General features: G+C 39.5%; 1 protein-coding gene across 4 annotated transcripts in view; it reads right to left on the reverse strand.

Annotated features, from left to right (window-relative positions):
- The window catches only part of nr3c1.L (nuclear receptor subfamily 3 group C member 1 L homeolog), a 137,132-nt gene that overhangs the window by 12,993 nt on the left and 97,356 nt on the right, over positions 1 to 26,783 (reverse strand). For all 4 annotated transcript variants that reach the window (XM_018250792.2, XM_018250791.2, XM_041584998.1 and 1 more), the window contains exons 4-6: positions 24,426 to 24,542; positions 5,920 to 6,198; positions 2,004 to 2,148 (exon numbers count right to left, since the gene is read on the reverse strand). In XM_018250792.2, the coding sequence (XP_018106281.1) occupies positions 2,004 to 2,148; positions 5,920 to 6,198; positions 24,426 to 24,542 (541 nt within the window). The remainder of the gene's footprint in view (positions 1 to 2,003; positions 2,149 to 5,919; positions 6,199 to 24,425; positions 24,543 to 26,783) is intronic.

Here is a 26,783-nt window from a genome sequence, read left to right on the forward strand (position 1 = left end):
CTTCCAAATTGGTTCTTTTACTTGAATATTAATCCAGTCTACAGTTTAGCAAATTCAACAGTGGAACACATACTGCTGTTGATAAACAGTATACTTAGGGTAGTTGTTGGTGTGTGTCCCCCAGGCTTTGATTGGTTCCATAGGCAAAGCCAAAAGAAAAGAAAAAAAATATAATCTGAATCAAACAATAGTTGCTGGCTGCGAAAAAATAGTGAATTTATTGAAATTTCACATGTGGGGGGGGGGCATGTGACATTTCAATAAATCCACTATTTTTTCTATGCCCGTGAGCGCTTCCAGTTTCTTCTAATATACAGATCTATTAGATATGTATACAAGTATGGTACCGGCTATCCAGGATGCTTTGGACCTGGGGTTTTCTGGATAATGGATCTTTCTGTAATTTGTATCTCCATACCTTAAGTCTACTAGAAAATCATGTAAACATTAAATAAACCCAATAGGCTGGTTTTGCATCCAATAAGGATTAATTATATCTTAGTTTGGATCAAGTACAAGGTACTGTTTTACAGTCATATGAAAAAGTTTGGGAGCTCCTCTTAATTCTTTGGAGTTTTGTTTATCGTTGGCTGAGCTTTCAAAGTAGCAATTTCCATTTAATATATAACATGACTTATGGAAACAGTAGTATTTCAGCAGTGGCAAAGTTCAAAATAGAAGGAAAGAAATGCTGTGTTTCTTTTGACTGAGAGGACTCAGAGCAGCATTACTTTGAGGGTTTACTGGTGTATTTATTTAGACCTTTCTGATAAAGCTTACTTGGTTTCAGACTTTCCTTCTCCTTTAACAGCACAACGTACAGCCACACTTTCAAAGCTCTTTTAAGGCAATGAGAGATTGAGTGATTTGTTGTCTGTGTTTTGTTGTGGGCAACAAAACATAATACAAGTCAGTATGCTTCCATTTCATACCACTAACTGCCAGGTAAAACCCCCCGGCATTGTGGGTTTCAGGTAAACACTATGTATATGTTACTAAATATAAATTCTTTTCAGAAGGAAAATTTGTAGAGAGTCATTGGGTAGTTTGTTTGCTATGGGTTACTCATCAGGGCTATGAACTGCCAAGAAAAATAAACCTCCCTCTGAATGCCAAGGAATGAGTTGTTTTTGTCTACTACGTGTCCAGAAGCTAATTAATATGCACTCATCCCTCCATGGTCTATGCATAGTAGTACTTTTTAAAAACTTTTGACCAAGAGGTGAGTAGTGCTAGGAAATTCCAGGTTTTAAGCTACACAAGTCTTCACATGTAAAAGTCATCATTCCTTGTAACTATAATATTTACTGAATATAATCTCTTTACACTTATGATGGGGAGAAGTGACATATAAAAAGGGGTGCCTACTATCTGAAATGCAAGATTTATTCTTGCAATGAAAATTACACAAAAAGTGTGAAAAACACAGGAACCTAGAAAACCTAATGCATCTTCATGTAAAGGCAAAGACTAAATGTTATTGGGCCTCATAGCCCCGCTATTCTGATCAAAGCATGGAACAATAGAAAGGTAGCCATACACAGGCCCCTGTACAGTATCCATTTATTCAGCCTGTGGGGATGACTGGTCAAACACGGTGCATGGAGGTCCTGCATGGCCACCTTAATCTGAGTATATGCTTCAATAGTCCTTCTACTAAATTTACCAGTTGAGGACCTACAGAAACCCAACAGGCAGGCCCAGATTTGTGGAAAGGGCACCAAGGATCGGGCTTAGGGTGGCAGGATTTTAAGGGGGGCGGCATGCTGCCCAACTACACCCACATTTATTCAGAAACACTGGGGATGTGCTGGAGATACAATAGTTTTTTTAAATTACCTGTGCGCCAATCCCCAATGCTCCGGTTCCGATGATGAACATTTGCGCGAATAAAAGGGAGGGGACGGGGGCAACCAACAGCAGCAGGCCTAGGGCTGCCCGCTATGTAAATCCGGCCCTGGCAACAGGAGAAAATAATAAAATAAAACCAAGGCACTACTCACTCAGTAATGACGAGATCTGGCGCAAAATACAGAATACTTCCATTGGTTTGTTTGTAAGATCGCCATCCAAGTGCAAACACCATCAAAAACATCCATGAGTACTGAAGAAGGGTCATTTGGTCATCCAGGTGCAAGTTTCTGAAACCTGGGGAAATTGCAAAATCATATATGAACTTGTTTTCAACACAGAACCATAAACATGTGAATAATTCTGCAGCTGAAATACACGCCCACTGGCATGGACAATGACTGAAAAGTTTTCACATGTCAAGAGACTTTCATTTATTTAAGGCTCTTGTTATTACCCTGTTAAGAGGCTGGTCTCTATTTACTGGAACAACCTTTGGCTCGACGAGCAAGTATGGTATAATTTATATTAAAAGTATTTTTAATCCTGGTAGGAATTTAGATTTTTACGTATTTTTTTTGTGGTGTGCCAAATGGAAAAGTATTCAGCACAACCAGATCTGAGCCCTTAATGTAATGGAACTTAAAAGCATCAATGAGACGACTCAATGCAGCAATTTGTTACTTTGGCTCAAATCTTAACATGCAAATTAGGATTCAGCGGAATCTTTTACGAAGGATTCTCTGTACTAGTAGAAATGACTGATTTGCTGCATGGACAATTTATTGAACGGGTAATGTCATCATACGCACACATACCATCTTTGTATGCAAGAAATAACATTTTCTGAAGTTTATTTAGGTGGTGAGTAGTACTCTCAATGTTATTGGCAACTCCATGCATAATCTCAAGGAGCCAATCGTAACCTCTGTGGTTATTAGTGGTCATATAGCCCGAGCAGGTTGAAACTTAAAAGAGCATGTGGCTGACACCTGACACTGTTGCTTGCCCTTCAGAGAGCAATTTGCCACCATCTATTTACTCTGAGTTCAATCACTGTGACACAGAACACACGGTACTCTCTTCTTCTTCTGGATATAGGGGAATCAACAAGGTAAAACTAACAATATAAAATGTTCCTAGTGTTTTTTAATTCTGTGAATAGGTTAGAATGTTAAACACACAGGACTTAATTTTAGACTAAATTATTGCCACATAATACCGTATAAGTCAGCTTTCCAACATTCTTAGTTAATGAATAAATCAAGAAAAAAAAAATACAAAATGTATCCTTTGAGGCTGTTGGGAATCTACATACAGGTTTGGATGCAGGTCCTTTACTTCTGAGTCAGGCTTCATAACTTACTTGGTTGCACTGGGCAAACTGTTGTATCCCTATAGTCTGGAAGTACTACCATAATGGAGATATAACTGGCTCAATTTTCCATATTATGGGGTAGAAATATTAAAGGAACAGTAAGACCAAAAAAACATGTGTTTTAATGGAATGACAATAGAATGTACTATTGCCCTGCCCTGGTAAAACGGATGTTTGTTCCATTAAGACTACTATAGTTTATATAAATAAGCTGCTGTGTGCATGAGGGCAGCCATTCAAGCACAGGATACACAGTAGATAACAGATAAGTGCCGAAGGATTCCATTGTATACCACAGGGCTTATCTGTGATCTGCTGTGTAGCCTGTGCCTTTTCTCCTTTTTTCAGCTGAATGACTGCCCCCATGGCTATACAGCAGTTTATTGTGGAGTATCTGATGCAAATACACCTGTTTTAACAGGGCAGGGCAACACTACATTATATTGTCATTCAATTAAAACACTTTCATTTTTTTGGTGTTACTGTTCCTTTAACATTTGTATTTTTCAGATATTTAGTAAGCGTAAAAACCCCCCCACAAAAATGCCATATAAAAGCTGTTGAGGTCATGTAGAAATCAATGGGAGGTATCTTTAGCAAGTTTTTCTGCTTGCAAACGCATACATATTCCGAGTAAATGAAGTTTTTCGCATACTTTCAGATTTGTTCAGTGTTTTTATCCATTTGTGCTTTTTATATTTGGATCTTTTAATAGGTAATTAGACATTTGTACTTTTTTTTTTAAAATGTGAGATTAGTCGTGGTTGAAAAGAACTGCACAGATTCGAAATTTGATAGATAGGCCTCCCCTTGTCTATTGAAAGTATGGGTCGCACATAAAACAGCATGTTGTAGCATTCATTAATACTGATGCCAGTGTTTCTGAATCCCAGGAGAGCATGATGTACATGATACTACATGAGACTTCATGGTCCATTTCTCAGCGTGATGATGTTCCTTGCCATTTGTGACTTTCTGCTCCAGTAGCTGTAACTTCTGCAGCAACACATAGCAGGAAGAGAGCACTTGATGGAAAAGAGCTTCTCTGAAGAATGTGAAGACACAGCAAGCCTCATTTACATTAGCTTTCAGACATTATAGGCAGCATTCATAAAAGTTGTGCCTCATTCTACACTAGTAAGGTAACGAGCAATCTATATAGCATTTTTTTCTTTTTATCTATATAGTGTATTGCACTAATCATGCGCTTGTTGACTGAAATTGTTTTGATTTGCTCTGTACTCCCCTTTCTTCTGTGTCTGGTACCAACATCCTCAGGATATAAGCCATTCCATTCTACACAATCTTTCCCCTTCCTTCAGTTTATCATCCAATTTTCTTATCACGAAGATCTGCTATTACAAAGTTAATTAAACAAGAAAGGCAGATGCTTTTTTCCCCCCCATGACTGTTCCATCACCTAGCCCAGATTGGCCAAGAGTTAGGAATCGTCACATTTCTTTTCACCAGTAAAGGAAAACTTTTGTCTTAGGGTAAAGTCACACTGGGAGATTCTGGAGATTTAGTCTCCTGGCGACTAATCGCCTCTTCTTCTGGGTGACAATCTCCCCGAATTGCTTTCCCCTGCCTTCCAGCCGGGGAGATTGTTGCCCAGAAGAAGAGGCGACTAGTCGCCAGGCGACTAAATCTCCCCAAATCTCCCAGTGTGACCTTACCCTTAAAGAAGGCACTAGCAGCAAAAGGGTCCGTGTGCTATATAGCATAAGAAAACTCAGCAATAACATTTACCTACCAACAAAATACATATTTGCGTTAAAAAATACACAATGCCTTTGATATTACTTTAAAGTGATTCTTGAAAATGCACAAATATATGTTACTTATTATTACCATATAATCAATATTATTATCACCATTATTATCACCTGAAAAAAATGATGAAAAGATAAATCTTAGGCTCAGAGAATATGCAGTAAATATACAGCTTTTCAGTCCTCAAAGAATAACAGTAGAAGGAAACGCAAATAGGATACAGGGCAAAACATTGATCGTTATTAGCAGTTCTTTCGGGAGTAACAAAAGAGTTGCCTGGGTTATGACCGTTTTTAGTCCCTGGGATTGAAGGAACACATGGGCGCAAATAATGATATTTCAAATGCACGTAAAACATTTCAAAAGTTATAATTTTCTCTCTGTTTCCTATAGTGGGCAAGTAGTTGCCCTCAGGCGTTTGATTTAGAACTCAATTGCACTTGTTTAGCATAGGACTTTCTCTACAATATAACAATATTTTAAGCAACTAGTTTTACCCTGATCATAAACCTGTTTGGTATTATTATCAATAGCATAGGTATTGTAGGCCATTTACATATAGTGACATTAATTGTTTTATTTCGATTAGCTTGTGCTTATTTTGCGATCACTAATTCCACTATGGTTGTCAAGATTGCTTGCTGCATTGTATTCACTCATAATACCAAACAATGTGGTCAATGTATTACTACGAGGCAACTAACAATATGGCATGGTTTGCATAATTCCTTCATATTATACAATATCTGATTGTTTTTCCAAACATACTTTAGACCACTCTATTTTAATATTTCTGAGAATCCAAATGCAAATATATGCAAAAACAAATCCTTTCTGGTCATCTTGTAACAAATATAGTAAAACACTACACAGATTAAATTTTACAGACACCCATGAGAAATATAAAATAGCATTACCTGGAATTGCCTTTGCCCATCTGACAGCAGACACCACTTGGCGCCCACCAAGCATGTTGAGAGACGACATAAGCCTCCTGGTTGTGTCTGGTATGGAGCTGTCGTATCCAGAATATAACACTTCTGGCTCAATAACCTCCAGTAATGAGATCAGGGTAGGTGTGAGTTGTGCCACAGAAGCAGGTACCAAGGTCCTCGTCATAGAAGTTTCAGGAGACTCCCGTGCTGTAGCTGTAGTAGATTGCTGAATTCCTTTGATTTTCTTCTTTGTCTTCCGAGCTAAAAACAAATGATACAACTTGTTTCTACACACTCAAGGATGCTTACAATTCTTATCCATCCTCGAATATAATGATCATTCACACAACACTAATATTCTATGCAGTGCTTTACGGATTCTTTACCTTTCATATATGTCACTGCCCAAGAGCAGATCCCAATTACACTCACACACAAACATTATAGGCAATCTTGCCAGGATCCAGTGAAGTTGCATTTATATCCATGGAGTGTCAGAGGAATCCAGGGAAATATATATATATATACGTCAGAGAATGATGAAAGTTTTGTGGTTAAAAAAAAAAGACTACATTAAGAGAGTCCACCAAGAGGAAAATAGTTGTACAGGAAAATGTAAGTGATTCATCTGAGGAGATATTGATGATTTGCATGCTGTAGATATGGACGTTAATGCAACAGTTCAGTGTAAAAATAAAAACTGGGTAAATAGGCTGTGCAAAATAAAAAATGTTTCTAATATAGTTAGTTAGCCAAAAATGTAATGTATAAAGGCTGGAGTGACTGGATGTCTAACATAATAGCCAGAACACTACTTTCTACTTTTCAGCTCTCTAACTCTGAGTTAGTCAGTGACTTGAAGGGGGGCCACATGGGACATAACCGTTAATTGAGTTTGCAATTGATCCTCAGCATTCAGCTCAGATTCAAAGGCAACAGTTATAGCTCATGTGCCCCCCCCTGAAGTTACTGATTAGTTACTACCTAGTTACCAATCAGTAGAAACCAAGAGAGCAGCAAAGCAGGAAGTAGTGCTTTGCCTATTATACGAGACATCCAGTCACTCCAGCCTTTATACATTATGTTTTTGGCTAACTAACTATATTAGAAACGTTTTTTATTTTGAACAGTATTAACCCAGTTTTTATTTTTACACTGAACAATTCCTTTAATGGGACTCAGTAAACTCTGATGGATTTGTCCTAAATTATCAGTTGATGTTTATTTATACAAATTCATGTTGTCTTCTCAAATAGTATCCAACTCCATAGTTAAAGGACAAGGAAGGTTTGATTCACTGGGGGGTGCCAATATGTTAGGAGAGCTTAAAGAAATAAATATCTAATAGACCAGAGGAAAATAGCTTACATGATAAATCCTTCTATGGCCGTTGGTACACAGGCCATATGTCATTTCCTTTTTTTGCAGTAATTAAAAGCCACAAAGATGTTGCTTTCCTGGCTCTTATCCAAGGAAAGCAAGACAGGGAGAACTAGCACCACTACAAAGTGTGACAGCAACAATTTGCTCTGAAAACAAAAGGTGAGTTTCTGTACAGAAGACTTGTATTAAAGCTACTTCTAACTTTTAAAATATATTTTCACTCTGAATTGTGAAAATATATAAAATTCTCTTGTGACAGATTATGGAAATTGCGCTATTTAAGGAGCATTTAGTAACTTCCTTGGTTCTGAACTTGACCCTAATGAGGTCAGACCAAATGCCAACCTGTAGGTCACAACCCTAAGCTATGGTATTTTTACATGATAAACAAATAAGGCTTTAAAAAGTTTGTTAGAATCATTTTCTACCAGCAGTACTATATGTACCTGCAGAGTAACCCGGAACAAACCAGATATTTGACTTGTGCTACTTGGTACTTGTACTGTTGCCATTGCTTTAGGGGGTTATTTATCAAAGATCGAGTTTTGTGAGTTTTTTTTTTTATAACTCGAATGAACTCACAACGCAAATGGTTTCTTATTTATGAAAAATCCCCAATGGAAAAAACTTCAATCAGTGAGTTTGGGGTGAAAAACCCAAATGTTTGAATTGTTTACGTTTTCAGAGTATAAAAACCAAAAATCGCTCTAATTAATTGAGTTTTTGAGGGGAACCCACCTAAAAAACCCTGAATCATCATGAAGGTTACAAACATCTTGAAATGGTTCAAGGGACCTCTGCCGTTGACTTCTATATGACCTTGACAGGTTTTAGTTTTAGTACTTTCAGACTCAAGCTATTTCCAGCTTTGGGGCATAATACATCATGAAAATTTGAGTTTCAACTGAAAAATATCCTCAAAAACTTGAATTTTTCAGATTCGAAACAACTCGACCTTTGATAAATGACCTCCTTAATGTAATATTCTGCTACACATTGGTACAAACATTACTGCAGTTGATATCAAAGGACAATGACAAAAATAAAACTGAAATTAAGGAAATTCGTTATGTTGCAAATGTAGGATTGTAAGAGTCAGAACAACCCCCAATAATGGGAATTCCATGTTTGGGCGATACTTTGCCTTTCTTCAGTTTTAACCTTCAGTTTTGATAAAGAGTTGGCATGTACTTTGACAGCTTTCTCAGCAAAGGTTGGGTTATAATTTTTGCCTGACAGTAAGGAAACTGCTTCCCTATACTTTCCTGGAATTTTTTTTCTTTTTCTCTATTTACATCAGTATTTCACAACAATGGACTCCGTAAAAGCTGATCTCACACTTCAGGAGAAAGATTTTGCAGGTTTTAATGATAACATACTGCCAAGGTAGCACTGACAACTTTTATACCGCAAAGCTTTGTGTCACTGTGACAGCAGTTAAATGCAATGAATAGTTTATACAACCTTTCATACTATACCAATCGGATCACTGTGAGTGCGGTGAGTGATTATGGCTTGATAAAATAGATTGCTTTTTTTCTGAAGTTTGAACTATTTAAGAAAAATGTTGGAGTAACCTACCTCAAATAATACAACAATAAACTGGTCTATTGATGTACTATGACTGGCAATAATTAGGCTAGAGTCTATGCAATGCATATATTGGATTCATACTTATTAATCTTTTGTAGGCCAGCTAAAACATGGTTCGATTTGTTTTTGGTGGAACAACTAGAGCAAGATGCAGGAGTGAAAGGCAACTAAGAGACCCTCATAGTGATCCCACGTGGTTGCAACACAACAACCAATTGATGTAAACCCACCATAAATTCCGTGTCATGGCCAAGTTCATTTTTGGCATCTGCTCTAACCTCATGGCAAATAACAGGATTTTTTATACTTACCGTTAAATCTGTTTCTCTGTGATCAATAGGGGGACACAGGGACGATGGGGTTAAGCTCCACCCTCCAGGAGGCAGGACACTTACTAATAAATTTGTGGGCGTGCCTAACCGGCTTAACCCCCACACTCCAGCTTATCCAATCAGTTTGTCACAAAAAAAGCTGTAACAAGATTACGTAATAATCAAAATAATAATAACCCACGTAGAAGGTAAATCAGGGAATTATCCCGACATGACCAAACGGTCAATAAACAAAAGTTTTAGGGCGGGCCGCCCTGTGTCCCCCTATTGATCACAGAGAAACAGATTTAACGGTAAGTATAAAAAATCCTGTTTTCTCTGTCATCATAGGGGGACACAGGGACGATGGGGACTTAACAAAGCAGCCCCCAAAACAGCAGGGCGGGAAAACGAATTAACCATTACTTCAGCACAGAATGTAGCACCTTGCGCCCAAAAGATGCTTCAGCTGAAGAAAAAATATCAACTTTATAGAATTTTGAAAAAGTATGTACAGAGGACCAGGTAGCCGCCCTGCAAATCTGGTCCAATGAGGCTGAATTACGCCAAGCCCAGGAAGCTCCGATTGCTCTTGTAGAATGAGCTCGAATTCCCTCCGGTGGAATCTTCCCTTTGGCCATGTATGCCTGTCTGATGGTCTCCTTGATCCATCTAGAAATGGTAGCTTTAGATGCAGGATGACCCTTCCTGGGCCCTGATGGTAATACGAAGAGAGTTTGAGACCGTCGAAAAGACCTTGATTTTTCAATATACCATCGTAAGGCTCTAACTACATCTAAGTTGTGTAGTCGACGTTCCTTATCATTCTTTGGTTCCGGACAGAGAGAGGGAACAACAATGTCTTGGTTGATGTGAAATGACGAGACCACCTTAGGAAGGAAAGACGGAACTGTGCGTAGGACTGCCTTATCCTTGTGGAACACTAGAAAAGATGGATCTGCCGATAGTGCACTCAGTTCTGACACTCTTCTAGTGGATGTAATTGCCATTAAAAACACTACCTTCCAGGTAAGCCAAGTATCTGAAATAGATCCCATCGGTTCGAATGGTGGATCCAGAAGGGCTTCAAGAACAACATTCAAATCCCATGCTGGAACTGGAGGCTGATATGGAGGAACTATATGTGCCACTCCTTGTAGAAAAGTGCGTACTGTATCATTCAAGGCTAGTTTGGACTGAAATAGGATTCACAGAGCTGATACTTGTACTTTCAGAGAGCTGAGTTTTAGACCCTCGCCTGAGCCCGCGCTGCAGGAAAGACAGAACTCTCGGAATGCTAAGCTTGTGAAAGGATAGATTGAACTCCTCGCACCAACTCCGATAGGATTGCCAGACTCTGTAGTATGATTTTGAAGATGAAGACTTACGAGCTCTCAATAATGTGGCAATAACTTCTTCTGTTAACCCTTGTTTTCGCCAGATGTCTGCCTCAACAGCCATCCCGTCAAAGCGAACAACCCTGGGTTGTGATGTGCCACGGGCCCTTGGAACAGAAGGTCCGGCCTGTTCTCGAGACGTATCGGTTGTGCTATTGACATTTCCTGAAGGTCGTAAAACCAAGTCCTCCGAGGCCAGTAAGGAGCCACCACAATTACCGTGATGTCTGACTGTCTGATCTTCTTGAGGACTCGTGGAAGCATGGGTAGCGGAGGGAATATGTACGCTAGATTGAACTGCCACGTCTGTGTCATGGCATCGACCCCTGCTGCCAGTCTCTCTCGGTAACGAGCAAAGAATCGAGGCACCTTTGTGTTGTTTCTTGACGCCATTAGATCGACCTGTGGTTGTCCCCAATGGAGTACTAGTTTTGCAAACACTTCTGGGTGAAGTTCCCATTCTCCCGGATCTAGACGAATTCTGCTGAGGTAATCTGCTTTGGTGTTTAGAACTCCTGGGATATGGATCGCGGACAGCTGTACTTCGTTGGTTTCTGCCCAACTGAGAATTTGTTGAGCTTCCAACAGCGCCGCTTTGCTGCGAGTACCTCCCTGGCGATTTATGTACGCCACTGCGGTAGCATTGTCGCTCTGTAATCGAACCGGACTTGCCTGTAACAACTCTGTCCATTCGGCCAGAGCTAGTCTTATTGCCCTTAGCTCTAAGATGTTGATTGGAAGTTTGGACTCCCTTGGAGACCATTGACCTTGGGCAGACAAGTTGTCCCAGGTTGCTCCCCAACCCCTCAGACTGGCATCTGTGGAAATTATCTTCCAATCTTGCGTCGCCCAGGATTGACCCTTGGAGAGATTGGTTCGGTCGCAGCCACCACTGGATGGCTACTCTTGTCGACTGAGATAGATTGAGCTTGCGAGTGAGAGCTCCCCCTCTCCATGACGTTAGAATGTTCGCTTGCAATGGTCGTAAGTGAATCTGTGCAAATGGAACGGCTTCTATGGTAGCAACCATGAGTCCCAGTACTCTCATTCCTAGATGAACAGTTGGACTCTGATCTCGGAGGAGTAGACGGACTTGCTTCATGACCTTCATTTGCTTGTCCAACGGAAGATGCACCATTTGTGTAATGGTATTGAACTCGAGACCCAGGAATGTCATGTGATGACTGGGTCGCAAATTGGACTTCGACCAATTTATGGTCCAGCCAAAATTCTGCAGAAGACTGATTGCCTTGCTCCGATCTTCCTCTGCCTTTTCCTCTGATCTGGCTTTCAGAAGCAGATCGTCCAGATAAGGAGTGACTGAAATCCCTTGCAGACGTAATGCCGCCGCCGATACTGCCATTAGTTTTGTGAACACTCTGGGGGCTGAAGAGAGTCCGAATGGCAGAGCCACAAACTGGTAGTGTTGGTTCCTGAATGCGAATCGAAGGAAGGAGTGATGCGGCGGCCAGATTGGTACATGGAGGTACGCATCTCTGATATCGATAGACATCAGCAGTTGATTTTTCTCCATCCCTCTTATCACTGATCTCAGAGTCTCCATTTTGAATCGGTACTGATCTGACGAACCTGTTCAGCTGTTTGAGATCTAGTACCGGCCTGAAGGAGCGGTTTTTCTTTGGCACAATGAAAATGTTGGAATAGAATCCGGAAAATCTCTCTGAATGTGGCACTGGAACAATCACTCCAGTTTTGTTCTAAACTTGTGATGCAATTTAGAAAAGGCAGCAGCTTTGTCTGGATCTGCAGGAACCCTGGACATGATGAATCTTTTGCCAGGAATGGTTGAGAAATCTATGTGGTAACCTTCGGAAATAATTTCGTTCACCCACATGTCTGACGCATGGTTGATCCACACCTCCCGGAATTGGAGTAACTTGCCCCCAATACGCTCCCCCGACTCCGGAAGGGGTACCCCGTCAGGCTGACGAAGACTTATCTGCTGCGGGCTTGATAACCGGTCGATTGGTCTTCCAATGCATGCGACCTTTGTCGTTTGTTTTGGCTCGAAAGTGTGACCGCTGTGGTGAATTGTTTCTTCGTGTGTATCGTCTACTTGAGCCACGAAAAAACCTTCCCCGTCTGGTGGTAGTAGTTGTTTTACTTTTGGCCTGTGGAAGAAAAGTGCTTTTTCCTCCCGTCGCCTGCGAAATAATTTTTTCGAGCTCTTCACCAAACAGGCGCTGTCCCTTGAATGGAAGAGATGTCAAGGACTTCTTAGAACTCAGATCTGCTGACCAATTTTTCAGCCACAATGTTCTACGTGCTGCAACAGAAAGAGCGGAAGTACGTGCCGTGACTTGAACTGTGTCTAGTGCGGAGTCGCACAAATAAGCCGATGCCTCTGCTATCGCATTGGCTGATGATAACAGATCGGATCTGGAAACTGCATTCTGGATGTCCTTGACAAGCGATTCGGACCACGCTTGTATTGCTCTGGCCACCCAAGCCGAAGCCAGGCATGGGCGAAGAGCTGACCCAGACGAAGAATAAATTGACCTAAGAAAACCTTCCAATCTTCGGTCAGATGGGTCTTTGAAGGATGCCGCATCTGTGACTGGCAATGTAGTGGACTTGGCCAATCTTGATACAGGTGCATCAACTGCTGGGGGATTAGTCCACTTTTCTACCAGATCTTTCGAAAATGGATAAGACTTAGAAAATTTCCTAGTCGTCTGAAACTTTCTTTCTGGAACACTCCACTCTTCTTGTATTATGTGAAGAAGATGCTCATGAGAAGGAAAACAAACTTCGGATTTTTGCTTCCTCTTGAATAACCCCAAATCATCCTGGGATTTGGGCGTTTGTGATATATTCAACACATCCATAACACCCTTAATAATACCCTCCACATCATGCTGACTATCATGATCTCTGTGGTCCTCCACAGTCTCTTCCTCCTCCCCAGACGAAACTTCAGAAGGAAGTAATTCTCCCTCAGATTGTGAGGATGCCTGCTCAGCTGCAGATTCGTCAGACAAACAATGAATAGACGTAGTAGGCACTTTAGTTTCTTCAGACCGCTTTCGCTTAGAGCTAGTCTTTTGATCAAGTCTGGCTAACATTCTTCCTAAATTGTCAGCAATAGAGGGAAGACCCTGCAAGGAAGCAAGGGACTGTGTTAAATGAATGGCCCACAATGGTGCTGGCACATCAGCATCTGAGCTGAGCCCCTGACCTTGAGAAATACTCTCCCTTGAAGGATTCTCTGGCTGAGCCGCTGGAGGGCTTGAAACATCTTCTGAAATGAGCGCTGTACTCTGCCCCACTAAACAGGACTTACAGAGCGGCTCCCCCTGCCCTCGAGGCAGCTTAACATTGCAATTGGCACAGGCAAAAAATTTAATCTGCGCTGTTTTGGCAGCCTTCCCCCCTGCCCTGGTGAATAACCCCTCTGACCTACCTTCTGCCATGGAGATTGGGTAAGTAGGAGTGTGTGGGGCAGTCAGCAACCGCTTACAACTCGCTAGCACTTGCAGGAGCGGAGAAATGGACCATCCGGTGCGCAGCAGAAGCACTATGCGCAAGATGGCCGCTGGAACGCATACGCGCATGCGCACAACGTGCGCAAGATGGCCGCCGGAACGCATACGCCGCATGCGTTCCAGCGCAGCGCGATCCGGCCCTCTCCCCCCTCAGCCGTCTCCTCACTTAGACAGAAGGCGCAGCGAGCGCCCAGACACAGCATGGAGGGAAAGAACCGGCCAGTACAGGAGCACGCCCTGCACCTCTTACCAAAACAGTAAGGATAAGGGGAGGGCTACCGTGCTAGGGGGGAGGCTGCCAAGCCAGACCTGTGAGGTGAGTTGTTATGCCCAAGGCAGGTACTCACCTCGTGCCCATCCCGGCCAGACCATCTGCCATCGCCAAACTTAGCAGGGATACGTCTGGGTGGTCGTTATAGCCTATAGCGGCTAGAAATGACCCCGGTGAGCGGAGAAATACTGGGACTGTACTAAGGACAAACATGCGCTGCCCAGAGTAAGACCACAGAAAGAGAGTAGTCATCCTTGACTAACATCGCTGGACGTCCATCCTCCTGGTAACAGGACACTTAAAAAACTGATTGGATAAGCTGGAGTGTGGGGGTTAAGCCGGTTAGGCACGCCAACAAATTTATTAGTAAGTGTCCTGCCTCCTGGAGGGTGGAGCTTAACCCCATCGTCCCTGTGTCCCCCTATGATGACAGAGAAAAAGCTACATCTAACTTTTGTTCCTTACAAAGTGCAATCTGCATTACCATGCCCATACAAAAGAAGATACAAGCTATCAATTTCACCTACCTACCACTTGTTATTTAATATTTGGAAGGATATTTTGCTTAAAACTGGCCAAATCTCCAACCATTCGGATAAGCAGATTAAGGAAGTCTCCATGGGAAGTGAAATGTTTTAAATATCAGTTTCTTAGAAGCACAACCAAGGAAGTGAACATCTTGTCAAAAAAGCATATTCCTATGCAGTTGATCAGTTTTAAAAATCTGGGATATTTTTAGAGGCAACCAGACAAAAATGGGGAAAATCCATGGAAGCCATGGGTAGTTGCCAAATACACAGCAGCTTGTTCTATTAATAATCCTGAAAGACAAGGAGCTGTGCTCTTTCCTAGGTTAACTGCCAGCTCTTGCCCAGTGACTATAGTACCCAGTCATCATTTTGTTAATGCTGTGTCCTGTGGAATAATCTGCAGCCCATGGCTAGTTTGCATTCCTGTTGCTCTACAGTCTTTATTTAGATCCCCACAAGTCAATAATCCAAAGCGGTACACGAGAGCTGCAAAGTCAATACTTTATCTGTTAAACTTGTAAATTAGAGTCCTGCAGCGGGTCATGAGAGTAGGCTTTTCAGGTGTGGGTATAGATGCGGGGGTCGCGGATCAGCGGGACGGGTTGCTCGGCAAAATAATTTTTCACATATATCATCAGACTCTGGGAATTAATATCACTGTTAAAAGATAATTGCCTGGCCCTAGAACGGTTATGGTTTTGATGTAATTGATATTTTCTATAAAGGCAAGTTCTGCTGCAATATTGCAGCTATAGCTTTTCTTCACTGATAAATTCAGAGTAGAGCACTGTGATTGCTGACATGGAGCATACAGAGTTGATGCAAGGTCAAGATAAGCTACAACTTAGCATGCTCCTATAGGAAGCAATGAAGAGAATTCTGTTGAGCGTATACTGAACTGTTGTATGACTTTGCCTCTGTTTGGGCTGTCCTATCCATTCCTTCGTTATTTCATTTATAGTATTGCCAGGTAATGAATCTTTTAATTGATCCTTTTACTGATCTTTCAAACGAAAGGCAGCGATGTAAGGATTACAATATTATTGTTGTCATTGTCAATATTATTGCTCAACAATCTTCCCGGTTACATAATGGTATAATCGAAAAATAACTAGAAATAGTTCAATTTTGCAACTCTCCTCCATAAAAAATAAAACAAAAGTAGTCCAAAATGTAACTTTAATCACACATTTTAAGTAAACTTACCCTTTAGTAAGGTAACCATCAGCGATGGTGCTGGAGCAAACAGTCACTAGCTTAACAAAATGCAAATGTGTGGTGGAATTCACCATTCATTATAGATGAAAGATTAATATAGTCTATCTACCTTCATTGGATCTGCAATAACTGTCCTGTACTGTCTATGTAGAAGTATGAGTATGTGCCAGAGTATACAATTAGTAGTTAGTAGTCTAAACGTCCTAAAATTAGAAATTCTGTACATATTTAGGTTGGAAGTTAACACGGCTTTTCATCTGCCAAAGTGGGAAGATACAGTAACTTTGATATTGACTTTGGAAGTGAGGAGAAGCAGCAGTTTCCATGAATATGTTCTTTACCCTGTAAAACTGATCCAATGTAAAGCTAATACTGCCAAAACACTCTTATTTGTTCCATGTACGGGCTAATCCAACTTATTTTAAAATAAAATTATGCAAGTCCTTTCCTTATACTCTCTTCTTTTAGAGTTGAGGAATAAGGATCATTCCCAGAATAGGATGACAACACAAACATGTACCCACCCGTGCTAAGTTCCACTGTCTATAAAAGTAATTTTGGTAGAATAACTATAAATTGTTAAGTTAGTAACAGGTTTTCATAGCAGCCCGATAATGTCATGTATTGGCTGGAATGGTGTACATCTCACTGCCACTGGACTCTAGTATCTGGACTCACTGGACTCTAGTTCTATTGATCCTCGATTCATATGATTTTCGGGCCGTGTGTGGAGAGTCCCGACATTTTCCGTCCCACGGAGATCGGTGGTTTGGATGATCGGTCAGGTTAAAAGATTAACAGCTGCCGATTTTCAGTAGAAGACTGTCACCAACTTTGTTGGACATAACTTTCGTACGATTGCTGTCAGGGGCAGAACATCGGCTGCTTTGGTGGAAGAGGTAATAATGGTTTGGGGCAGTTTAGGCAAGGGTCCTTGGTTTCACTGAAAGCAAATCGTAACACTACAAAGTAGAGTTATGCTCTGTACTTTCTGCTTTGCAGCTAATGTTTGTTGAAAGTCCAATTTGAACACAATAATGCACAAAACAAGGCTCAAACAATGGTTTGTTAAAATCGTTATCCTCAGCCATAATGAACACCTGTGGGGTGAACTGCTACACAGACCAGATTCAGACCAGATCAGAATGCAACAGTTTCCAGCCTTCCCATACTCTTGTGGCTAAATGGAAATAAACCCCACAATATTTCAACATTACATAGTAAACAATGTTAAAATAAAAAAAAACGTCCATCAAGTTCAACCTTTTAACTTTTTTTAACCTGCCTGCTGGTTGATCCAGGGGAAGGCAAAAAAAACCCCATCTGAATCCTCTTCAATTTGTTTCAGAGGGGGAAAAAATTCCTTACTGCATCCAAAATGACAATCGGACTAGTCCTTGGATCAACTATGAGCTATCTCTCATAACCCTGTATTCCCTCACTTGCTAAAAAGCCATCCAACCCCTTCTACTACTGATACTAATGTATTTTTTCCATTATAACAGCAAAGGGAAGAGCAAATTTATAGTAATACCGTTGGCTCTGAATAAGATTTTAGACAGGATAGGAGCCTGAAGACTTATCTGAACAGTGTTGAATAAAAGGACTAATCAATTCTACTCTTCTTCTGTACTGTGCTATAATATTAAGCACTTCTTGACATTTTTTGACAGTTGCTATAACATGGAGATACATAAATGATGAGGGGTCATTTGCAACTGCAAGGGCACCAAGGGGCATAAGAGCACCTACACACTTTTCCCTTAACTGCAGCACTGACGAAAGCAGCGAGCACTGTATTTAGGGCAAGAACACATGTGGCATTTTTAAGTTGTGTTTTAAAAAAATGAATATGCACAAATGTAGCTCTATAGAATAAAATAGAACCATGCTGCAGTAAACTCACAGGGCACTTATAAGCCGGCAACAGCTAAAAAACAATATTCTTTGCAATTTTTTGGCTGAAGCACCAATATGCCAATAAAATGCCATACCTTTGAAATAAATATGAGCCATGGTACAGCAGATACACTTGGCTGAAATACACTGTGTTTTTGAGTATGGCAGTAAAATTATGGTGTCATGCTGTAATGTCGCTGCTAATTACTTATTTAAGTTTCTGGGAAACGTGAATTTTTGAAAATTGAATTGCGAGCAGACAAACCGCCCGGCCAAAAAAGCATAAAAAGAAAGTAGTGTGATATTGCGGCATATTTACACCAGTTTGGCCATGTGTTCCCTTGCCCTTATGGGGTTAGCCACAGGACTCAGTGCTCTAAAAATAAGTGAGAGGTGGAAAGAAAAGGTGCATTGTGCCAATTTGGTGAGATTCTTTTAAAAATCACTTATGATATACACAAAGTATTTAAAGTGCTCATTCAGTTTCTTTAAAAGACAAGGAATATATATATATATATATATATATATATATACACACATACACATATTAAGAAAATAAATAAATAAATAAAACAGGATGGAGTCCTTACAGGATGTATAAAAGGGCAACTCAATTAAGAACGTAGGTGTGTGCAGTCAGAGCCTTTGCTATGCGATATATTTCTATTAATACTGTAGTGAAGTGGTAAATCATGTTCTGTGACCTGGTTATGTATTTTTACACACACCTTTTTGGCAAATATTTATTTATTAGTACAGCAGGCAATATTTACCTTGCTATTTTTTTCTAAAAGGGAAATCCCCCCCCTTAAAATGTTCAATATGTTGTTTGTGCTATTTAGAGAAATATTATAATGCCCTAAGTTTTACATTCTGTAGTAGACTATGGGTAAGGGTGGCACCCTACTTCAGCTGTTTAATTAGCAACAAGGTGGTTAAATGCTTAATAGCAACAGCAGGTTTCATAAACATAAAAGCTCATTTCTAGCTCCACCCTTTGTCTTGCAGACGTTACTGTACACAAAACAGTTCTGCCCTGGTTCGGAATTACATTTGGCTGTAATTTTAGAGGTTGCGCCAGTGTACAGTGTAAATAATAAAACTTCTTAATGAAAAAGTTATGTTTGCTTCAAAAGATTACATCACCTTCAAGCATGCCTTAAAATGTGCCATCACAATTAAAATCTGCAATGCAATAATGAAGGATATGACATTGCAAGATGTGAAGTTTTATTCTTATTTGTGCAAATGTTGGACTTTTAATAATTAGTCCCTCTGATTCCTATACTGGCCTTAGATTGGAACTTACTGCTGTTTAAGTGGCAACTCACTTTTAAGTTTCATTTTAGTACAGAATTCTTAATTTTTTTATAGTCTTCCTGCTGAAATTGAGACATTTCATTGTTTTCAGAAATATGTTTTACTTTGTACTGTTTGTAGTTAAATATGGAATTTAAATGATTTGCATATCCTGACATTCTCTTTAATTTATATTTTACAATGTCCCACTTGTTTTGGCTATGGACTTGTGCATACTCTTTCTATTCAGACCCTCAGCTTCATATTCCAGTCTCTCATGCAAACCACTGCCTGGTTGATAGAGTCGATTGGACCCTAGGACCAGATAGCTGCTAAAATTCAAAAACTGGAGAGCTGCTAAACAATAAAATTAAAAAAAAATGTTGCAAATGGTCTCAGGATAAGAATCATATATTGTGCTTAAAGACAATTTAATTGTGAAGGCCATTTTTTCATTTAGAATGCTCGCTTTCTAGAACAAGTACCCTAGCATTACAAAATAATTGCCCAAATGGTAGACTGTAAAACAGTATTTAGCTGAGATATTTAGCTTTTTTTTTTTAGCTATTTTGCTTTACTTAACACCAGCTCCATTCACTCAGAAAGAGATTCTGTTTTTAAATATCCCAAGTAATTTCAGAATAAACATTTGAAAACCGTAAAGAGCTAGTTTCTCCCTTTTAACACATAGCTTTTTGACAGTTTTGGAAAATAAAAAATATATATAATCCAGCTGAGTCTTAACTAGCAATTTGCCCTCATTATTAGCGGTTGTCAACTTAATTCTGCCGAATTTCTCTCACCCTCCTCAGTTGTCTGCTAAGTCGCAGGCATGAAGGAATTTTTAATTTGAAACAGCCATGCTATTGACATGAGGTTTCCTGTATGGTTTGTGCTAAATCACCAATTACAGCTTAATGACCATATACAGTTGACTTCTTCTAGTATAAAATTGCCTGAAAGTTCTTAGGACAGGATTTCGGTATTATAAAATTTTTTTGATTCCATTCCAAGAATGGTATATGAAATATCAGAACGGCAAGGACATTATAATTGGTATTTACTTTCAGAACCCCAACTTGCTACTTGTTTGTATCTGTTAGAAAGGGGTTTTCTGAACTGCCCTCCCACTGACAGAGCAGGAAACCACACAGATTAATTGCTTTAACATGGACCTCAAAACTACAAGACACAGTTTCTGCATTCCATTTGATTACAATCCTGAAAAACAGCAGACTTTGGCCAATGAATACATTCACATGGTCTTTAATACAACCTCTATGCTCAGAGCACTCACAGTAATCTCAACCAAGATCTCTTAAATCAGGTCTCCATGTTGGTCAGCCACTTAATTGTGCCTGTGAGGAACAGAAAGGTTCCTCCAAATGTTTCCCTTATCCAACACGCATAACATGCTAGAAGTATCTATAACTGTTAACGCCAATATTACTCAATCTACTCAGGCCCTGTGCATTAGGGTTATCTTTGATTCTGCCCTGCACTCCATATCTAATGAAAAGCTAAATCACTTTCTATGGAAAAGTCATAGTTCTAAAATACTGTTGATCAAACAAAAGGCCATCACAATTTTATTTTACTTTCTTATATTGTGTATTGCCTATTGCATCCCTCAACGGATGCCTTCTCCTCCAGAGACCTTGACTAGCAGTTCATAAAATTTACCAACTATACAACCTGCTCTTCCTCTGCCATGACATTCTGACAGTTTCTACACTGGCTTCTGTTACCTTTCAGGACACAATTCAAACTACTGTCCCTGAGGTTGAAGGCATCTCCATACACATTCCCAAGTACTTGCCAAACCACTCATTACGCTCTTCAAAAATCTGCTCCTTCATATTCTCTCTTCACGTGCAAGCATTCAAGACTTTAATAATGCTGTACCCCTCCTCTGGAATACCCTTCCACATTCCATCCAATTTTCTCCCAATATTTCTGTGTTTGAATAATCTCTTAATACACATTTCTAATGATGCTTACCCTTATATATCCTAGCACATATTACACTCTATGCCATCTCCATCAGATAAGTGGAATGATCAGTGACACATCTCCCACTTTACTGAAATCTTACCCCACCACAAACCCTACAGAAAAACAAAAATAAACTAAAATAAGCGTTTTTGAGTTATTGAAGGGCATTTGTCTGTACCATTTTTTCTGCAGGACTATAAAAATAATGAGCAGTAAGAATCACAAAAGTAAGGATGCCCCTTGAAATTAAATACACTTTTCTCATTACCCCTGCACCCCTCCGACCTCTGCAAATACATATGATGACTAATAGAGGCAAGAGCGGATTCAGTATAACCTATTAAAAAAAAAAGGGATACAAGGGAAAAATACATAATACAGATGTAAAGGAGTAGTGAAAACACATTCAGCAGGCTGAAAGAGTTAAACCTGAACCAATTTTAAATACTGTGATTTTCTTCTGCAGTTCTCCGATATGTATACTCAGATTATGTAAATTATACTGCTAATCTATGTCTGGGGAAAGGTATATTTCACATGAATCTAATACTAACTTGTTTTGATTCACACGCTTGAGTTAGATTTGTTATAAAAATAAAATACTTTACATATTTTCCTTTTTGTACAGTACTACAATGTATTTTGTATACATTTCTTATGGGAAGATTGGAGCAGCCTAATCATTGATTAATATAAAAATGGGCCCTTGGGTGTAAACATGAGAACTGAAAAAAACTTGCATAACTTTTGTAAATTTAGTTTCCAGGGCCCCCCCCCCCTGCAAAAAATAGTTTGAGACCCTTCGTGCCTTATTATTGTGACCCCCTCCCACCCACACACTGTTCATAGGAAGTTGTGCCACTATATAACAGCAAATAAAACTGAGGAGTGAATGTATGACTAATAGAGTATGAACTATGGCTGGATTGAGGAACTGGTATAAGAATGTGTGATTGGCTGGGGCAGAGACAATATGTAAATGAGAACATGAACCAGCAGAATCACGCTATTCAAAAAATTTGACAATGATTATATGAAATGCCACAGTCATAATTTCGACATATTCTTTAGAAAGTATGATCGGCATCTTCTTTAGAAACAATCAGTAAATGACTGAAAAAAAATTAGTAAGGGAAATTGGACAATGCGTTCTCAGACCTAAATTTGATTTTGCTAGATAACTGCACCAGAATTGCTTCTGTTTTAGCGATAGCTGCTGGGGAAAAGGAGAGGTTTGGCGCAGTAGGGGAATTTTCTTACAGAATGTAATTAACTGATGTGTTTTGGAAAAACAAAAAGAAAACATGGTTCCCCATGACAGTACCCGTTTATGATATTCTATAGTAAAGCAAGCATTAAAGGACAAAGAAAGGGTATGAAAGCGTTAAGTTCTAATAAAAGGCCTACCATCTGCCCTTGCCGTTCCCCTCTGTAACAGGCTCATTTGCAGTTCGGTCCATGCAGTCTCGGCAAAACCACTTTCTACATTAACTAAAAATCCTGTGATGCATCTCTGAGGCAGCAAGACCAAGACTGTTGGTCATGCGCCGAACGGGAAATTAGTAGCCAGCACATGCGCATTTCACATTCTTCAATATCTAGCGAACCAGTGCTTCCCCTCAATTCTTGAATCTGCCCTCTAATTAAAAGTGCCTACTTGCGGTAACCATGGTGACATGCAAAGTGTAAGGAAGAGATGCACGTCCTTATTACTGATTCCTTATTTAGCCTATCAGTGTGCATTTCTCCTGCCTCCTTCATCAATCTATGCTTACTCCTGCTAGCGCTGCCTATACATGTTCAAGGGGAAGATTATTGGCGCATATGCATTTAATTCAAAAAAATAAAATGGTGGCAATGATGAAGGGGAGAGAGTGATATCTTGGAAAGCGCTGGAGAACAGAGCATTATTTAAAAAAAGAAAAAAAAGTCAACAATCAAGTACACACAAGGGACCTCTCTAGCATGATGTGACTTTGAGACAAAGCCTTTTCTTGTCCTTTAAAGCTTCCAGAAACAATGTCAGCTCTAGCAAAAAGTAATTTGCCCACCAAACCAAACTTGAAAAAAGTGCACTGGTGAAAATGTAATGAATGATGGGATTTCAGTAGTATCTACGAGAATATACCTGGATAACAGGTTTCAACTGACAACTTCAAGAGTATGTTCGCACTCTTTGATTAAGGCGAGATTGATGTATCCCTTTAGGCTGGCGTGACACTCTGAGAAATAAAACGGTTCTAATAAAAGAATTCCTGTTAAACTTGCTTTCTAACAATGGTAAGCAATTACATTAATACCGTTTTTATTTCTTTAACAAATAGGTTATTTCAGGTCTGTTTTGATTAATTACTGGGTGTAGGTAAAGATTTTTGTACACTATGGGGGTTATGTAATAAAAGGCACTAAGTTTGCCCAGGAGCAGTAACCCAGAGCAACCAATCAGCAGGTAGAATTTACGGGTCACATGTTTAAAAGCAAGCATCTTATTGGTTGCTATGGGTTACTGCCCTTGGGCAAACTTAGGGCCATTTATTACATATGGGGGAAAGAGTCTATGACCACGGCAAGTCTCGGTTCCTTTACAACTCAACTAAGGATCCAAATTTCAAGGATGAGAGACTTCATTCTATACTTCTTTACACAAGCCTAATGAATAACTTGTAACATATATCCATATAACTGGTCCTTAGCGATGTTATTGGTGATACGTGATTGTCACTTGTGGTTTATAAAGAAAACTTGTATTATTTTTTCTTTTGAAAAAGACAAGGATATAATGTCATGCCCATATTTTTCCCATAGTCCATGGCAATTATCAGTAACTTCCTGTCTCCCATGATGAACTGCATCATTATATAAACACAATGACGTGGGGCCCCAATAATATATATGACCTATGTGACCCATTCTCATGAGAATTGCTGGTGCCATCTTGAAAATGCAGCGTATTCCAGCAACGTGTGTTCGCATTGTAATAAATACCTGTATTAAATGAAGATATCCTGAAACCCTCACTAACATTCTAACAGTATTCAAATATGCATAATTATAGAAATGTTACAAACACATTACTCATATCGTACCTTCTAGATTCATTCCAGCTTGAAGACATTTCCGGTAGCGACAAGCAGGGCAGTTCTTCCTTCTTATTTTATCAATAATGCAGTCATTCCGTCCAGCGCAAAGATAGTTATGCTGACCTTAAATCAACACAGCAAAGTCAAAAGCAGTAGTATTTTAGCTGATTTGATTCAGCCAGGAATGAATTTTAGTGGCTACATGCTTAATCTTAAAATACCCTAAACTGATTAACAAACAGCAATCCAACATGCACCTTGTTATTCTTTAGCAAAGTGATCTGATCGTCCCTCTGTACACTTATAATCTGAATTTCTTGGAAAAAGCCTAATTTCAGTGTATTCTGACAGTGCTTATATTTGTGTATCCCTGATTAAAGGGTTTTGCCAGGACCTATTCAAAATAACTTTCCATATACTCACTACTTTTTATTTCTGAGTGTTTGCCCTTTTGCAATCTCACACTCCTCACATGTGTTCGTATACTATGAACTGATATCTCCAAGAAAGAAATGTGCCCACCAGTTTTGCACAGCAAATCCAGAGTAATGTTGACCTTTAATGATAAATATACCTGACCAATAAAATTGCTGAAAGTTTGGATTCTGTGATCCCACTCCACATGTGGCTCTGGCTCTCGTCCATCAAATCAACATCATTGAATCATGTATAGACAGATGCTCCTCACTCACTCATTTCTCATACAAATGGAGGGGATATGAGTCAAAATGTGCTAGCAGATCTTTTTAAATCTGTTCAAAGTGAATAGGTGAAACTTGTTTTTATGAGATGAATACTTATTATTGAAAAAATGAGTAAATGTAAACCCTCTGCATAAATTGGATTCATTTTCCAATTTAAACGTTGTTTAAATGTGGTTTCCATTAACTAACCAGACATACTGGGTGGTTAGGAATCACCTAGCTGCTTAAAGGGAAAGTAAACCATGAAAACAAATTAATTTAACTGTTCTTCTTAGTACCCTTGCATTTTACGAAATAGTAGCAGTTTTTACATTTTAGTTGACTGGACACAGTCAGTAGAAAATCAACGGAGTGAAAAAATGAAACTCTTGTGATGGTGCCCTGAACCGCTCGCCTACTTGCTTCAGTGGTGAGAACAACTTTCCCTTTTACTATAGTTTAGGCAGAAGCAATTGAAGCTCCCAGCATTCCAACTCAATAAAAAGGGCAACCATACGGGATCTTTAAACTTAGAAAGAAAGTTGCAGGTAAAACTTAGTACCAAAGTGAGTTTAGGACTGGCCAGACCAGGAATGACTGATGCAATTGGCCAGATTAGATTAAATATATATACATTTTTAGGAAGCTGCATGCACAAAATGTTCTTTATGTATTTATAAAGTTGAGTGCAGAAGATTTCTTGTCTTGGTCTGTGATGTTGCACTGCTCAGAAAATTAAGTTGGTGAGCAGAGAAAATTCATCTGACATTCCTCTGGCCATTTCTAAGCAAAGCAACATCACTAACATCGGTCCATTCTCGAGCTTTAATTTTTCACTGTGTCCAGTTGACCTACAGTAAATGAACAGCAGACAATGCTGTTTCAGATTTATTATATTAGCAATTTAAAAACTGCTACTATATTAAATACAGTTTCTTTAATTTAGTGGTTTTTTTTTTTTATAATTTTAATTAGACTTGTTGTTTTGAGATAGGTCAACTGATAAATTGATGTTTCCCATATTGTGAGTCTGAATTATAGGTAATAAGAGTGGTATTTGTTTCATTCCACATTTCTGGATTTTCTTCTTGTGAAGTCAGATATGCCTAACATTTCATCATTGATATCTCCCACAACCAAAATGTAGCTACTCCAGAAGTTTTATTTTTGAATTTGCTAAGTTTTCTGTAACTTACCTGTCTATGGAGGTGTATGACTATACAGAACAATTGCTCATTATTTTAAAACAAGTGCTACTCCATAATTGATTTCATATAATATAGCCCAACCCGTTTAGGAATTGCACTAATGTTGTGCAGAGGTGAGAGATGACATTTCTTCATTCAACTGGTGAATTTTCATCAATTTAATACCTTGATTCACCCCGGCAGATGTCTCATGTACGTTTCTCAAACAGTCTGCCTCTGATGACCTGAGAAACACTCATGGAATTGATTGAACCCGTTTACTTCTCACCAAGTCAAATATATAGTTATATTAGCGCAGCCATTATTTAAATCCTTTAGCTCTCACTGGCAGCGAAGGGCAAAAAACATTCCACAAGTGAGATATGGGAATACGTACTATAAAAGGTTAAACAAACCATATATGGACTCATTTTGTGGTTATCTACTGTAGCTCCAAGAGTTCTGTAGGATATTCACAGGCAAATGAACACACA

Source organism: Xenopus laevis, chromosome 3L (assembly GCF_017654675.1).
Source record: "Xenopus laevis strain J_2021 chromosome 3L, Xenopus_laevis_v10.1, whole genome shotgun sequence".
In the NCBI taxonomy this organism is placed as follows: Eukaryota; Metazoa; Chordata; class Amphibia; order Anura; family Pipidae; genus Xenopus; species Xenopus laevis.